Source organism: Symphodus melops (genome assembly GCF_947650265.1).
Source record: "Symphodus melops genome assembly, chromosome: 23".
Classification (NCBI taxonomy): Eukaryota; Metazoa; Chordata; class Actinopteri; order Labriformes; family Labridae; genus Symphodus; species Symphodus melops.
Genome location: NC_136713.1, coordinates 5,243,430 through 5,260,170, shown reverse-complemented (window position 1 = coordinate 5,260,170; position 16,741 = coordinate 5,243,430). Strand labels below are relative to the sequence as shown.

Below are 16,741 nucleotides of genomic sequence, written 5' to 3'. Positions count from 1 at the left end.
GAATTCGGTGACATAACACAGAGGTTTCCCAGCTGCTTTGTAAATCTTGAAGAAAAATCACAGCTGGTGTCATCATGGAGGTCCACCAGAGAATTATCTGTCTGCAAATAATGTCTAAATATAAAACTACTCGACCGGACGACACACGTCTCCCCGGGAAACCCTCTGTGGAGTAATCCTGGAAATGTTTGTAGTCACAGAGAAAAGTCTGAAAAGGTCAATTATGTTTGTTTTGATAGGGAGTTGTTTTAGTTTTACGGTTACTTGGTCTGGAGAACGCAAAACTGAAAGGCCATCCTATTTCAGGTCGAGTAGACAGATTACAGATTGTAGGTAGTTAGCCAGCTCAGACTCATACATGTTATTGTGGAACTGTGTGAAGTTGTCGAACATCCCCTCCTGAGATACGACAATGAGAGACTCAAAAACTCGACATGTATCTAAACAAAGACGTGATTTCGATGTATTTATGGCAGTTTTCTGGATATGGACTGTCACTGTACGGTGAGCTCCACATCGCTGTGAACGAGGGAAACCTCCGTGTCTTTTGAGTTTAAATAAAGGCTTTGAATTGAATTGAATTCATGTATCTGCTTTTCAGTTTTAGAAGTACATTAGGATAAACTGCCACAAATGTTAATCCTTTGTAGATTTTTTATCTGTTTACATGTCTGTATAAAAAAGCTCTTTTGTATTTGGGTCAGCTCTGGTTATTGTGATGCACCGAGCCTGGACTGTCTCTCTGGTCATATAATGTGACAGTGAGTTATTTACTGTTAGTCGTTTAGTGTCTGCGGCATGCCGAGGGGGAAAATAAAGTAAACTGGCTGATTTCAAAGGCAATGAATCTGCTTTATTACTCAGACAAATAAACGTTTTTAAAAATATTATGCCACATAAATACAAAAGTGAGCCGACGTCGTCACAGTGGCTTTGACTTCGAGAAACCGTAATGAGCCCAAAGAGGAAGCTCGTTACACAACTCATTTTGCAATGTTAATAAGTGTTGATTTTTTCCGAAGCAATTATTCCGAGTTAATGGGAAAGATGTTTGTCCACTTACAGGACTGATCTGCCTCTGAGGCTGCAGCTCCAAAAATCACAAAGACTTGTCAAGGTTTTTATTCATTATTCAAAATCTTACACAGTTTTGACCGTTTTTCAAGATGGAGGACGAAGTTGTGAAAAAAATGGAGTATCTGAAGAGGCTCACAAAATAATATGTGGAGCTCTGAAGACTAATTGAAGTTTATTACTGCAGGTCTTTTAAAAGCACTATTAGGGGAGCTTTAAGTTTTTACTTTAGATGCAGAATGGTGAATGGTGTTGACATTTACAAAAGCCATGTAAAGGTTTTCATTCATTCCTTTGTATGTACCTTACCAGGATAATAATCATGAAGTCATAAATAAACTCTACAGATCTGGAAAAGGGAACAAATAACCCGAGCACTACAGTGTTTAAGCTCTACTTCAAGGCCTCTTGAGAATAATAAATATCAGTCACTGGGTTTAAAACGTAAACAACACACACATTTCATTGAACGTAGAAATATGTAAATAAGATGTTTGCATAAAGGAGATTGAGCATTTAGATGTTTTTTGAGAACAGAAGCAACAAAACGATTGTAATGATAAACACAGACTGTAACGTCAATGAAAAGAGAGAGAGTCAAGGTGCATTCAAGTAAGAGAACGTCAATAAGACGTCATTTTAGGAACACATTGAATGCTAAATAAATCATTGACACATGCACGACTCTATAGTGAGCCATTCAAAGCTCATGGTGTTTAAACGTGCTGCAGACTGTCTGCATGCTGACTCTGCGTGACGTCTCCTTACATCACCTCAGAGCAGCACAGAGACGGCACAAGAGCACACAGCTCTCCTTGTTTCAGCATCACCACCTTACGGTAAGCCTGGAGGGACAAACAGAGCCACGTCTTGGCCTGCACCAGTCACCTCCTGACGTATGGGGACGCGTGCCAGGCGGCGTCTTGCACCAGCTGCCGGACGATTCTCCACGGCGTCACAAAGTGTTTCTCTCTCTTATCGAGTGACACCAACCGCAGACCTCCGCGTCTTTCTCCATTTCCTGCCGTGTCTAATCAGAGCCCGCCAGTTCACTTTATCCAGACCGCATCTGTGATATCCATGAAATGTTCGGCCTAGTTCTGCTGCAGCGACACATTGCTGCTCTCGCCGTCTTAAAGGGAGAATTCACCCGTAAAGACTTGGTTAAAAAAAAAAAAAAGGGGCAGCTTAACATTTTCAAGCCCATTTTGCTGCTTGAAGAAGTATTACTCGCACTTTCATGAATATCGAGCTATACATACTGTCCAGGACATAATGAGCCGTGCCTGATCCAGCCAAAACCACTCGTATTTTACAGCACTGACTGAGTGAAAAGGTAAAGTCTCTGGCTGTGTGAAGTGAAACTCTAAAGGACATTTCTGCAAACTGGTAGAGCTAACGAATGTTTCTAATAATTCAAACTTCAGATAAAATCAAAGAACTTCAGAAAGGAAAGAAAATATCTGTAATTAAAATAAACATCTCTTTAATGTGGCGATGCAGTTTGCTCAGACAGTTTAAATTTGCAATCGCTGCATCACAACGTCCTGGAGGAGTAGACGTTAGTGTGAAAATGTAGGAGGAGGAATCATACTAACAATAGTAAAGTAAAGAACAGATGACTGAAACTCCTCTGAAGTACAGGAACTAAGTCTTTGCACTTTTTTTCTCTGACGTGCAACAATCATTCTGTGAGGTAAGACACCCACAGTCGCTTCATCCGTCCAGCACGCTGTGCATCCGTTTATTCTTCTCTCCACCTACACTCATGACCCACAGTTAGATTAAAACACTTAGAACAGCTTTAGTTTGCTCTCTCAGGGCTGTGATGATGGAAGTGGCTAAGTAGATGAGGCAGGTGGAGAGTAAATAACCTCCGGAAACGCAAAGAGCATACTGTAGACTTGTGTGATCTAAAACAATGATCCGTGGGTGAATTTCCGTTTTTGATTTCAGCGCTCAAGCTGAAGAGAATATCGGCATTAGAATGACTTAAGACCCACGCTGTTAAACCTGCATGCATCCTTGAGAATCCATAATTTGGATTAAACCAAATAGAATGCAACAAGAGGCCATCATAAGCTCCCTCTTTCCTGAAATTACACCAGAGATCAGGCATTGAAATGGGTTTTGTGCCTCAGATATCGTGAGGGAAGCACCGGGGCGATGACATAACTGGATTGAGAGAGGAGGGTTAACCTTGTATGTGCACTTTGTGACCCTGCAGAGAGCCTTTTGCAGGAACAGCAGTCACACAGCAAGTTGAGCATCACAGTCGAGCTCAGCTTTTTTTTTTTTTAGGTTCTGCTTTGACGTTTCGCGGGTGGTTCATGGTCCTAATCGATGAAATCAATCCAAGCATGTAGAGCACTGACTTGGCCCAGTTGCTGTTGTTTTATCGAGCTCCTCTCTATCCTGGGAAGGCTTTTTCGCTGAGCATGCATGTTCTTTTTAGCAGCGCCATGTGTCACATTCATACACTGGCTCCCTGCTTTCACACCTGGGAGCTGCTCTGCACTGCAACAGTCTGCTCATGACGGCCTCAGGGAGGCAAAGTCCTCGAATGAATGTCTGACAACAGCTTGGCAGAATCACTCCTCTGTACTTCAGAAAGAATGAAAGATTAACTTGCTTTGTTTTCCCTAACAGGATAAAAAACAGACCAATGAGGGAATTAGTTTGATGTTATTGTGGTTTATTGACCTGCTTGCCCACACTGAAGCGATTGTTGGAGCCACATATTTAAGCTACAGCTGTGCAGCCAAGAATTGTTGCAACCATCACTGCATGATTTTACACTGTGGGCTGACTCGATGGCGTAGTTCGGGTTTTGAAGTCGCACTTTGACAAATTCCTACCAGTCAGAATGCATCAGTATCTTATGTCTAATCCATCCTTATTAGGTCACAGTGATGGCAAGATGAGAAAGTACGTCCAACATTTTCAGCTCCATCTATAGGCTAACAAGCAGACTTGACCCCCCCAAACAAGAAAGAAACAGCTGTGATTTACATTGTGACAGTGCTGTAAACTGTTTACATCTCATATCAGAGACATATTTCACTCTTGATTTCACACAACGATGCAAATAGCTGCAACGTCCGACTCATATTTCAACCGGTAGCATCTTCTCTGCAGGCTGTTGTCTCAACATCTAATCAATCTCCGCGCGTTTGCACCAGAAGTGACTAAATCAAGCCGAGCGCTGACACAGCATCGCTGCTATGTTTCTCCTGCTTTGGTATTTCTCTCTCCACGTCGATCACTCTCTAACTTTTAATGGGCTAAATGAGAGCAGAGTGAAAAAGCGCCAGGCCTGGAACACAATAGAAGGCAATAACTGATGTGCTCCATTTAGCACGTCTAATTTGACATTTCTGTGGAGGAACTGCAGGCGGTAGATTTGTCGCTTCAGCAGCGCTGCCGCATGCATTTTAACACAGAGACTTGTACAGCAACTTGATTCTATTTTCCGGTCTCAGCCTGTTCAACAGTCTGAGACAAGAGACATGATAACATGTTTGCTCTCTGGCAGATTCAAAGTTTAGAATGAGTGCCTTGTTGTATGTCGGAGGGTCTTTCTTTAAACCTGATGGGGGGTAATTATCCATCTTTGCTGTCTTGTTATCGGATTCTAACCCATATACAAATCAGGGCAAGTGAAATTAATGTTTCCGAAATTGTTGTTTTTGTCTTCTCTTATCTGCCCCTGCAGGTTTTTCTGCAAATCCAGATGACTTAAATAAGTAAAGGTTGGAAAAGATGTCAGTCATGGTTAATAATCAATGCTGAGTGTTGGCGGCAGCTTCAAATATCTAAGTCAAGAACAATCTTCTCGCTTATATTTTGCAACCAGCTTCTGCCCCGTTACTACATTAATTCAGTGCTTTCTGGACCAAAACTTGCAGAAATTCGTTCTGGGAACACGTCGGCTATTGGATGGCGGTGATTTAGCAAATATTTTGGAGTATTTACAAGTACAAAGTACAAATATTTTGCCAATATTTAAAGGCGTCAGATGTAGCCAGCAGATATCCAGATATGATCCTGATCAAGACGTTTGATGGTGTTGGTTCGTTGTTTTCAGTCTGACGAGCAACTTCAGGTGATTTGAAATGAAGAGATGGCATGCTGTTAGCTGCAATAAAGATAAATAAACAACTAAATAATCCACAGAGAATGATTGATGGGTTCAGGGATTGCATTTCAGCCAATGCTTCCCACATATTTTCTGTAGCGCTCCCCACAAACTATTTTCCTGCAAAGTATCAACGAATGCTCAAATCGGATTGGAACATTTTACTTGGACTACAAACCGACATGCTCCTGGTGTAAAAGTCAGTCCATCGCCAACAGATTATCCAATAATGTGCAAATATTTACATAGATATGATGCAGAACGACGGACAACATTTGATTTTGCTTTTGAATCTTGACCAAATGAAAGCAAAGCATTTGTGAAGTTTGCATGTTTTAGTTTTCTTCCTTTTCTTTTTGTGATCTGTGTTAGCTTATTTAGCACCTTCTAGCACGCGTTAGACGCAGATAACTTTAGAGCTGTGTTATCAGTGTCTATATGAGAGAGGGATAAACAAACCCAACATATTGTTTCTGTGTTTCCATATTCAACTTAACTATAAGGACATGAGGTCGATCCTGTGAAGGCTGTTTATCCTGCCTCCAGATTTCCCCTGCAGGATTATAAAACGATTCAAAGCCCATTCAAGCCTTGACTTGTGTCACTCTATCGGCTCTCACATGACAGTCAGGTGGATTTACAGCCCAAATGTGACCTCAGCAACACTACAGAGGTCGAACCCATCAGCCTCCACACCAGTCAATCAAAACTGAAGAACCTCTGTGATGAGAGGAGAAACTTCTCTGGAATCTCTAGAACAGACGGCCCTGACCTAACACCTCTTGACCTGGTCACAGAAAAGTGAGTCATATTAACGATGAGCATGGTCTGTTTACCTGCTCTTTTGTAAAGTGTCTCGAGATAACGCCTGTTATGTATTGACGCTATACAAATAAAGATTAATTTTTAATTTTGGATTTAATAGCTTTTCTTCACCTCTCATAGAAACGCTGGACACAGAAATTCCAGCAGAAATAAAGCAACAAACGGATCCATTATAATAACAAAACTTTATGTCTGCAGGATGGATCATTATGTGTGTAATGAGCAAGTTTCCCGCAGCAAGCAGAGTTTGTTAAGACTGAAGGGTTACAAGCCACCTCCTGCTGTGTTAAAAGAATATCAAAGCTTCATCATAGCAGCCAAAACATCCTCAACTTCACATCAACATTTCTGTCTGCGAGCTCCGAAGAAAATTGCAGATTAAAAGTAAAAGCAGATTCTCTTTTTCTTGGACATCATAAGCCTTTAAATAGCAGTGTGCCGAATTCAGAGTCACACACCCAGGGAATAAGTTGAGAACATGGCCACGGTCCAGCCATAATTAAGAGCAGGAGAACAGACAGGCTCCCATGTTGACGGGATAGACAGAAGCATAAAAATAACAGTGGGGATGAGAGACAGACGGAGAGATAGAGGCCGACTTTGCATTGCAGCTGCAAGTGTCGGTTTTTATATTCCTCCATTAATGTGAACCTCTAGTCTGATGTTTTTGAATGTGTCAGTCGCTAAAGTTAACATCTCTGGATGTCGGTTCAAATAAATATTCAGATCTAAAATATGTCCAGAGCAAATGAGTCATCAAATAAACATATTCCTGCTTGTCAAAAATCTGTCCTTCAATGTGTTTTCGGTCTTTTCTGATGCTGAGTTGCATCTTCTTTGAGCGGTTTGAAGGTCCTCATCGTAGTAAATGATTAAAGACAATTTGAATAGAATTTCTCGTGTAAATTTGGAACGCTCAGCATGGAGACCCATTACGATGCAGTGTCATCTGGAGATAATCCTCTGGATTATTCGGTAAATTTGGGTGACTCACAGACGTTATTTATCCTGTGAGCAGGGGCGGAGCCAGGGTTGGTGCTCCCGTCTATCACGGCCACAAGCGGTGCTTCCTAATTACAAAGTCAACTTCATATTGAACTGTGGTTTTTTAGAAAGGGCCATGGTGTTTTGTTAGTACCGTGCAAAAGACACAAAACACACCTGAGAGGTAGGTGCAAAATGACGCTGACGAAACGCAAAATAGAACAAAGAGATGCAAAATGACCACGAAAGAGAAGAAAATGCACCCTTCATCAAAGTAGAAACAAAATAACCACAAAGAGGTTTCAATCTGAAGCCAAGCATCCCCAAAAATGACCTCAGAAAGATACGACATTCTAATAAAGGGATGCAAAATATGAACAGAGGGGTTAAAATGAACACAAATATATACAAACATTTACTGTCAAGAGATCTGACATAACAAAGATGCTCCAGATAACCCCAGAGACTCCAAATCACTACCAAGTGACGCAAAGGCAGTAAACGGAGTTCTCAATGGCCACAAAGGGATGCAAAATGAATTTAATAAGACTGAAAAGAACTAGAAGAAACGCAGCCAATAAAGTTATGCAAATTATACAAGGACATACCAAGATATATACAAAGAGTAGAAAGTACAACGAAGATGGAAATGAGAAACGGTAAACAAACGATTGGAAGTAAAATGTCCTCAAAAGGATGCAAAACAACAACTGACGCCAAGTGGCTACAATAACACACAAACTGACAACTAGAGCAAAACAATACCAACAAATAGGTCATGCAAAAGATTAAATATACTTCTAAGAGATGCAGATCTTGAGTCAATTCATTTTCTGTCTCTTTGTGTTATGGGGTTCTGACTTTAATGGAAATAAGGGTATTTTCTTTCAAAGGGGCCAGGGTCCATTGTCATATTATCTTTGTACGACTGTAAGCTATTAGGAGATAGATTAAAGAACTTTTTAAAAATGTCATTATGCATAGGTGACATTCTCATGGAAGATATGAGCTGCAGAAGATAAAGAGAAAGAGTGCAAGTCAAATTTATAAGAGAATGATCTGATGGGTTAAACAATGATAGATGGGAAATTAAGGCAGACACAACAACAAGGGTGTGACTGCAGTATCTATCTCCTCTTACCTGTTCTTTGACAGAAGCCAAAAGATTGGTGGTGGTTGTCGTGGTCGTGCCGCTGTTGTTGTCCCGCTGGAGGCCGTGACCGCTCGGCCCCTCTCTGACCGCCATGGGCCCTTCCCCCTCTGCATCCCCCTCCTCCATCTCCATCTCTTCCTCCACCTCCTCCCCACGATCGTCCAGAACCGGCTGGCTGCTAAGGCGCCCTCTCTGACCCTGCAGGAGGACTACAAGCCGGTCAAGACGTGGACAAGAAGGGGACACCAAGAGCAGAAAATCTATGTCATGCCGACAAAGTGCCAGTTTACAGAGAGCATATTGTGTTTTATAATAATCCTGCAGGGATTCTCTGTGACCTTAACCTCTGCGCTATTTTGTGTTTAGACCTCTTAAATATCTCTGCAAGGACTTGTAGTGTATTTATGACATGCTATTTCTGCACACTGGGTTGTTGCATTTTATGCACCTATGGTATCAATGTCTACAGGGATTGATAAAGAAGATCAATACAAGATTACAGATCCTTCTCTGATATTATGTTTTGTTAATATTATGATGATTTTCAATCCACGCGTGTTACAGGATTTTCCCTATTTGTAATAGTATTTTAATATGTGGTTTGGTGTGTGCTTTTGCAGGTGTGCAAGCACGCTGCACACAAGGCATTTATCAGCATGTCACGTTCATGATTTCCCTCCCGCATATAAGAGCAGAGCACGATCCGAGATGAGCCTTCATCAGATGCTACACGCAGCCAGTCTGTCAAACGTGAACATCAATCACTCAAATACCATCCGGCAGCCAAGGACGAGGTCACACAGACTCCCCGAACCGGAGACGGAGGCGGGGAGCGCGGCTAAACTGAAACCGAGCGTCCCCTCCTTATTGTCCGTTTCATACAGAAATGCCCGCGCGCCTGGCAAGCGGCTGTGGCTGTCAGTGGACTCACCGGCCAGATGTTGATGTGAGAAGCAGGCCACAGCTGGCTCGATCCGTCCTGTTACGCATCCATCCTCCTCCTGCAGGCGGCTGTGGCAGCTACTACATCCCCCACGCGCAGACACGACAAACAAACAGCAAAAACAGTCCCCACGCGCGTCCACAAACACTCCTCGTGCGAAATTGATCCTTCTTTTTCTCTTATCCGGTGTTTGCTTTCAATGCACCCATGCACCTACCCCTGGCGTCCGCGCGGCACCCAACAGCCACCCGCCCACCAACCAGCCCGCCCAGCCACTATTACCGATCAACGACGTGACGTCACCATGCGGCTATGGATTATTTTCCGATACAGGAATCGATCAGCGCGCATGCACTGGTGCACGGCGGCGTAGCTGCAGAAGATAAGATGAGATCCGTTCAGCTCCGTGAGAAACACTGATGTAGAGGAAGGATGCAGCCTGCAGCAGCAAACATGCGCGTGCGTTTGACAGTGTGTATGTGCGTGTAAATGTGAGAGTGTGTGCGTGTGTAAATATAAGTGTTTATTCTCCTCCCTCACTGTAGGCCAAACTGATCCTTACAGGACTCATTATAAATTTTATTTTTATTAGTACATCTTTTTGTTAAATGCAATCTCTTGACACATTTTTGTTCCTCCAGTTTTGAGATGTTTCATAAAAAGACTACATTGCACAAATAGGCCTACAATGACAACGTCAATACCCAAAAGTTGTATATGTGTTTGTGCAAGGTTGGGCCCCTGTGTGTTCACTTAGGACTTTTATTTTCGCTGCTGTGGTTTGGAAACAGGTTTTGATGTTGTTCACGTTTTCCTTGAATCAAGGTTTAAAATTCTGGTATGAAAACCTTAGTGTGACATTAAAGTATCAGAAAGACTCCGACAATGAAGACGTTTGGTCAAAGGGGACAAAAAGAGAAGAGACAGTCATTTATTTATTGAGTTTGCACATTTATTCTGTATTTGAATATAATAGCATTGAATAGATCGTGTTGGTGAAACAGTGACAACCTGTAAAGTTGACTCGTCTCCTGAAGTAAGAGTTGCTTTCTGCAGCATCACTTCTGAGGTGTTTAATTTTTAGGATTTACTGGAACAAATTCAGAGCTGTAATCTGGCTGTTATACCCAAATAAATCATGAGCTTCTTTTTTTATTCTAAGAGCATTTCCTCCACCTGACAAATGTCCCTGTAGGATTAGGATTTCACTGTCACCGTCAGGTTCACAGTTACACTTGGGAAATAATAACCATTAAAATGAGTCAGGGCTGAGCTGTCTGTCAAATGTCAAAAGAATTTATTTTTTATTTTTTAGATATCCTGAAAAGCTGATTTATTCTGCAGCCACACAGGCAAGAAGAGGAGGAAAACTTGGCGAGCCAAGATCCAAGCAAAAGTTGAGTAAGTGTTGAAATTCACAGAGCAAACAAAGAAAGTGTTAAAATCTGGCTTCCACACTCACCAGTCTGACCAGTTTATCTGTTTCCTGTGTCCTCCATTCAACCATGATATTAAACCTACTGTCTTATTCTATGGGCCCATTTCATATTTCCAAAAGAGGAAAAACTCTGCACTTTATTTCAGCATTGAGGACAAAGACAGAAGCCACATTTTCTCCAATTATTATTTTACAAATGTTTAATTGTCACGTGACTTTGAAGCATTTCTAAAGCCATCATTTGGTACCAATAACAAACTCACACTTATTACTAATACTCAATATGTTTTCTGTTTTTACTTGAAAGCAAGAATGAGCTTCCATAAATTATAATAAAGTACTCCATAAACTTTTACTGTTACGGATCCTCAGGGAGTCCTTTAAAGATCAGTCTGGCCTACAGTGAGTGAGGAGAATAAACACTTATATTTACACACACACAGTCATGTAACAGACTGTTGTGTGGTTGTTATTTGTACCCTCACTTTTAGAGTGAGGTGTTTCTGTAGGGTTACCTTAGCTGCCGTTGTTATGCTGGAAGCTGTGACTGAAGAAGCTCCCTGTCTATGTGCTGTTTATTGTTTTTCAGAAAGCTCGGTTACACTAATGTTATTTGACTGGAGCATGGAGGAAGGATTTGACCTGTTTAGTCGGAGGAAGTACAGACAGGCGACAGCTGCAGGAAGGTATGATAATAGGCTAATTAAAGGGATACTTCACCCATTTACATGAAGCTGTGTATCATTAGAAACATAGTAGTAGTGTTGAATGGTCATGAATCCAGCCCTCATTTTGCCCTGAGACGAGAAAAATATGTTTTTCTTTGCTTGAAAGTTTTCTTCATGTGATGCAAAAAGCGTCATATTGCATCACATGAAGAAAACTTCCAGGGATTCACGACCATTCAACACTACTACCATGTTTCTAATGATACACAGCTTCATGTAAATGGGTGAAGTATCCCTTTAAGACTAATTAACTCTCTTGCATTAGCCTTGTTGTTAAACTGTACACACTCTGTATTTGAGATTGTGTGAGAGTTAAAGCAGGAATGTTTAAAGTGTTTTCTGGGGTGAAGTCTGTCTGTGTTGTTTTGGGTCTGACAAGTTGAAGAAGAGGTTGGAACAAATTGTGAGTATTTGCTGCCATCTGGTGGCAGAAATAATAAACTGTATACTTTGCTGAGGTGCAGAGTGTGTGTGTGTGTGTGTGTGTGTATATATATATATATATATATATATATATATATATATATATATATATATATATACTTATCCAAACATGACATTAAATTACACTGAAATTACACGTCCAGGCAAAGAAAAATAGACATAATTATGATAAAACAATAACATACGAGGGGAAAAGAATGATATGAAGACATCATTTATAAAAAATAAATCACTGCTTTATAAGGCTTGAAAGGAGCATTGGATTTTATTAGTTAATCAACTTCTTACTTTCTTATGATGATTTTATGTTAAAATGTCAGTTGCCAGTGACCCCAATAAGCTGTGGTCTTTAATGCACTACCACAGGGGTCGCTGCAGCTTTTGAAGGGGACTAAGAGAAATACTGCTGTTATAGAAAACTATAAGTGTGAGATTTTTGTTGGGGAGAAGTAGAAATGACAAAAATACCCCTGCTCTAACAGATTTCTGAGAAGTTGTTTAAAATGTCCACATCTCGACTTCAGTGAGTGCCTCATATGGTATAGCCTGCAACGTCCCCTGACCTGAACCCCATAGAGCACACCTGGGACCAGCTGAAGCAGCGACTGGATGCTCGTACCCCCCCTAGAGAATGAAGCTGTTGTGATGTCCATCATTTATATTGATATTGAAAAAGTAAAAAATCAAGGTAACAAGAACTATCATCAGTGTGTTCAGGCCTTCCATCCATTGTTCATCACTATCATGTGTGCCTCTCCTCTTCTTCTCTTTTCCTGTTTATTTTCATTCCCTATAGATGGACATGACCCCTTCATGTTTATTTGTTGACTTTTATTCATAAACTTTTGTTTTCACAGCAATAATAATAATGCACATCATGTTCAGCAGGAACACTGAGTGAGTGCTGTCAGAGGGTGCACTATTTTTTTAGGAAGGTTTCCTCCTGTCACTGCTTTGGTTTAAACTTTGTAAGGCCTCAGGGGGCCTCAGCTGGTCCGGGGTCCCTCACACCTGCCAGCCTTGCATTTTGATTAGCAGCGCCTCTGATTGTCACAGGTGTGCCAAACAGGATTCAGGATCAACAGGGTGAGCAGCGAGGACCACGGGCAGCATCGTTGTTGATCAAAACTGTGGAAGAAGAAGAGCCGGAAGAAGTGTAGATACTCAGTGAGTCATTCAAATGTAGTTTTGTGTGAAAAGCGATGAAATAGAAAAGCTGAGGCTGCATCTATATGCGAACACGTGGGCTAAAGGTCATGCTAACGTTATCACTACAAATGTGTGTTAAGCGGTTACATCGTTACAATAAAACAATGAAGTTGAACAATATTATAAATGTAATGCGTTGTTTTCGTCATACTGTGTAGTAGTTTGTTTCCGTTTGACACGCTACTGCGGATTAGCATTTAGCTAACACTTCCGGAGTGCTACCCATCGAGACGTTTCTCTGCGACTCGTTGCTAAGGCAACGTTTCTCCACGAAACACTGGCTTGAAGAATTAAACGAAACTATTTTTTATATGCGACTATTATTTAATCGTAATTGTCCCTCACTTTAAATAATGTATATCGCTGATTAAATAAACACAAATGGGTGTATTTAGCTTTAGTTGATATCTAGATGAATTCCCTGAAGAGCATACCAAGAAGTACATTTTATGGCGAATATTTCATTTTCCATACAAAGAGCGCCATCTGGTGGTTAATGGTATGAATTTCATTGTAGAATGGACAAATATCCACCAGAGGGCGCCCTTTGTATTTAAAATGATATAGAAGCCATAAAATGCACTTCTTTGAATGCAGCATGTCCTCGTATACAACAAATAGTGATGTATAAGCAGTTAAATGAATTCCTTTTAAACAGATATTTTAAGTCTAAAAAGTAATTGTATATTGGAGTTTAACCGCTTGTATCAGAAATTATTCATATAAATCATGTTATACAGTTCTACCTTGGACCTTTATTTATTTGAGTCTTGCTTTTTATTTAACTTTTAATCTAATTCGTTTAGCGTCTTTGACATTTTTAATGAAGACACTTTATTAGTGCCATTCATTAATACAATATTTATTAATTTGATAGAAACAACTGCTTCATATTTGATTAGTTCAGTGAATAATAAAATAATCATTAAAGTAAGTCCTTCCTGTCGAGACTTACATTATGATTTAAACATTTGATGTGAGAGTACATCTTAAAGTTTAGATTTAATGGAAACGTTTACAATTTCAACATTTTATTCCAGTTGCAAGTTTTTGAATTAATGCTTCTTAACCTTAAGTATATACACTTCATCTTTGATAATACTGAACGATAATCAAATGAATGTATCAAACTCTAAATATATAAAATTATAAATCAGTGAATCATAAAACTTAAATAATCACACTGTATCATCTTGTGTCCTTTTATTAAAACAGGTTGCTCTCTGTAGTCTTCATCAAACATATTCTTTGTTTTATTTGATGTCAGGAACTAAGATGTGTTTCTCTTCCTCTGCAGGAACTCCAGCGACGTAGATCTGCAGCCTGATTGGCCGATGCGTTGAGAAGAAGGATGGTTGAGTTTCTGCTGAAGATTTAAGATAAGAACATTTTATCAAAATGACAAAGCTTGTGCTCAATAATACATTTGATTAAAAATGATCTCTCTGCCAGTGATCTAATGTTTAGGGACAGGTTGTGGATCAGAGGGAATAGATGCCAAGTTTACATGAGTCCTCTCTTCTAAAAGCATGAAGTTATATTAGTGTTTAATGGGTTCACTGAATCATAAAGAAAATAGTTAAATGTGCTGAAGATGAACTCCCATCCTGACCTGTTTGTTTTGTGTGTTTCAGGTGAGCTGCTAAACCTCTGTGGTAAGATCATTTGTCTGTTAGAAAGTGTTTAGTGTGTTTTATTTAGAATAAAGTCATGTTTACATGAAACGTGCTCTCTGGCTCTACTCATTACATATTCAATGATAGCCTGCAGGGCAACATGTATTTGAAATGTAAATAATGGTATCAGTGCAGAGGTTTCACTCTTCATTATGAGTGTTCATTGATCAGACAAGTGTTAATGATGGCGTGACATGGTCAAGTTTTATTTCTGCCTCCAGCTGTTTGGACTGTGTCAGCATACTGACCTGAAAGTATTAAACCTTCAGTCTGACTAACCATACTGCTCTTCTTTTACAGATGTGTGCTGCTTTGGAAACAGGACGTTGACTACTTCCCCAAGTGAACTGTTCAAAGCAACTTAAACCCCCTTAGATTAATGAGCTCTCCTATTATATTCTGAGGCTCTTTACTGAAGTTTATATAGAACAGGTAGTAATCTGACTCCTTCCCTTATGTCCTGGGAGGAGCTGTTATAATCTCAGTGATAGTTAGTACCCTCAATATGTTATTGAATCAAACATTGAGGAATAATGACACATGAAAAGTTTTATTGATAGAAGTAAATGTTAGTTTGTGCTTTGAGATATGACTGGGGAAGTAGCTGATGTCCTCTGTTTCCAAAGCAGCATGCTGACAGTCCCCACTCCTTCCTCATTGGGTGTGTAGGTTAGTTAGCCACAGTAACATTAGCATAGCCTTGAAGTGAAGTTTAATGGTAAAGAAACTTTACATTTATCTCAGGTCCAGATCACCTTTACTTGATCTTTTGCTGAATAATTAACATTTTCTGCAAGTATGGTGAATGTTTACTTAAACATTAGCAGTGTGATGCTAAACTGACAGATGTTATTAACTTTGAAAGATTTTTAATCAGCACACAGAAGCTTAAATTTATGACGTTCAGCTTTACTTGTTCTTATGCTGAATTAACATTTCCTGCTGATGTAAGTATGGTGAACTCTGAGTGTACGTTACATTTGCAGTGTGATGCTAAAGCTAAACTGTCAGGTGTTTTTCAGGTTGAAAGATTTTTAATCTGCACACGTCAGAAGTAGCTGATGTCCTCAGTTTCCAAAGCAGCACACAGACCTGTAAAAGAAACAAGCACAGTTCAGATTAAATGGGTAAAGCACATGTTAGCTAGCCACATAGCTTAAAGAAAAATGGACTAAGTGTTTTGAAAAGTACTCACGGTTCTGGGGTGAATCGGGCAGCATACCTGGCCGGGGCCGGCTTACGTGTGCTCGGCTAAGTGGCGCAGGACAAGTGGCCTTTCCCCTGCTTTTGCCCTGCCGCGTGCCGCTGCCGCGCCAAGACACGACTGACTCTTTGTACTCTGCTCCCGCAGGTGTTCAGCTCGGACTCGGAGCAGGTGAACTCCATCGTCCTGATTGCTCCTCTCCCAAGCAGCCAATCAGAGGGCCTCTACAGCGCGAGGGCTAACGCGCATGCGTTGACACTATTAGGATGATGTCGGTCAGCTGCGTGAAGTCGGATGGCGTGTGGGGGGCGTGCATCAATCGGGACTTCTTCCTCTAGGCTTGGAGTAATCAGGGACGATGGAGTTCACCTGCTCCGAGTCCGAGCTGAACACCTGCGGGAGCAGAGTACAAAGAGTCAGTCGTGTCTTGGCGCGGCAGCGGCACGCGGCAGGGCAAAAGCAGGGTAAAGGCCACTTGTCCTGCGCCACTTGTCCGAGCACACGTAAGCCGGCCCCGGCCAGGTATGCTGCCCGATTCACCCCAGAACCGTGAGTACTTTTCAAAACACTTAGTCCATTTTTCTTTAAGCTATGTGGCTAGCTAACATGTGCTTTACCCATTACAGGTCTGTGTGCTGCTTTGGAAACTGAGGACATCAGCTACTTCTGACATGTGCAGATTAAAAATCTTTCAACCTCTTGTGTAGAATTTTTCAAACTGAAAAACACCTGACAGTTTAGCTTTAGCATCACACTGCAAATGTAACGTACACTCAGAGTTCACCATACTTACATCGACAGGAGAGTCAGCAGGAAATGTTAATTCAGCATAAGAACAAGTAAAGCTGAACGTCATAAATTTAAGCTTCTGTGTGCTGATTAAAAATCTTTCAAAGCTAATAACATCTGTCAGTTTAGCATCACA

At 40.8% G+C, this 16,741-nt stretch overlaps 1 protein-coding gene across 6 annotated transcripts in view; it reads right to left on the bottom strand.

Annotated features, from left to right (window-relative positions):
- LOC306818512 (plakophilin-4-like) overlaps positions 1-9,858 on the bottom strand; it is a 32,773-nt gene extending 22,915 nt beyond the window's left edge. For 3 of the 6 annotated variants that reach the window (XM_079336130.1, XM_079336132.1, XM_079336131.1), the window contains exons 1-2: positions 9,106-9,858; positions 8,163-8,372 (exon numbers count right to left, since the gene is read on the bottom strand). In XM_079336130.1, coding sequence (XP_079192256.1) covers positions 8,163-8,306 — 144 coding nt within the window. In that variant the 5' untranslated portion in view covers positions 8,307-8,372; positions 9,106-9,858. Of the gene's footprint in view, positions 1-8,162; positions 8,384-9,105 lie in introns of all 6 variants that reach the window. The other 3 variants (XM_079336133.1, XM_079336134.1, XM_079336135.1) reach the window with 2 other exon arrangements.
- Positions 9,859-16,741: the final 6,883 nt, after the last annotated feature.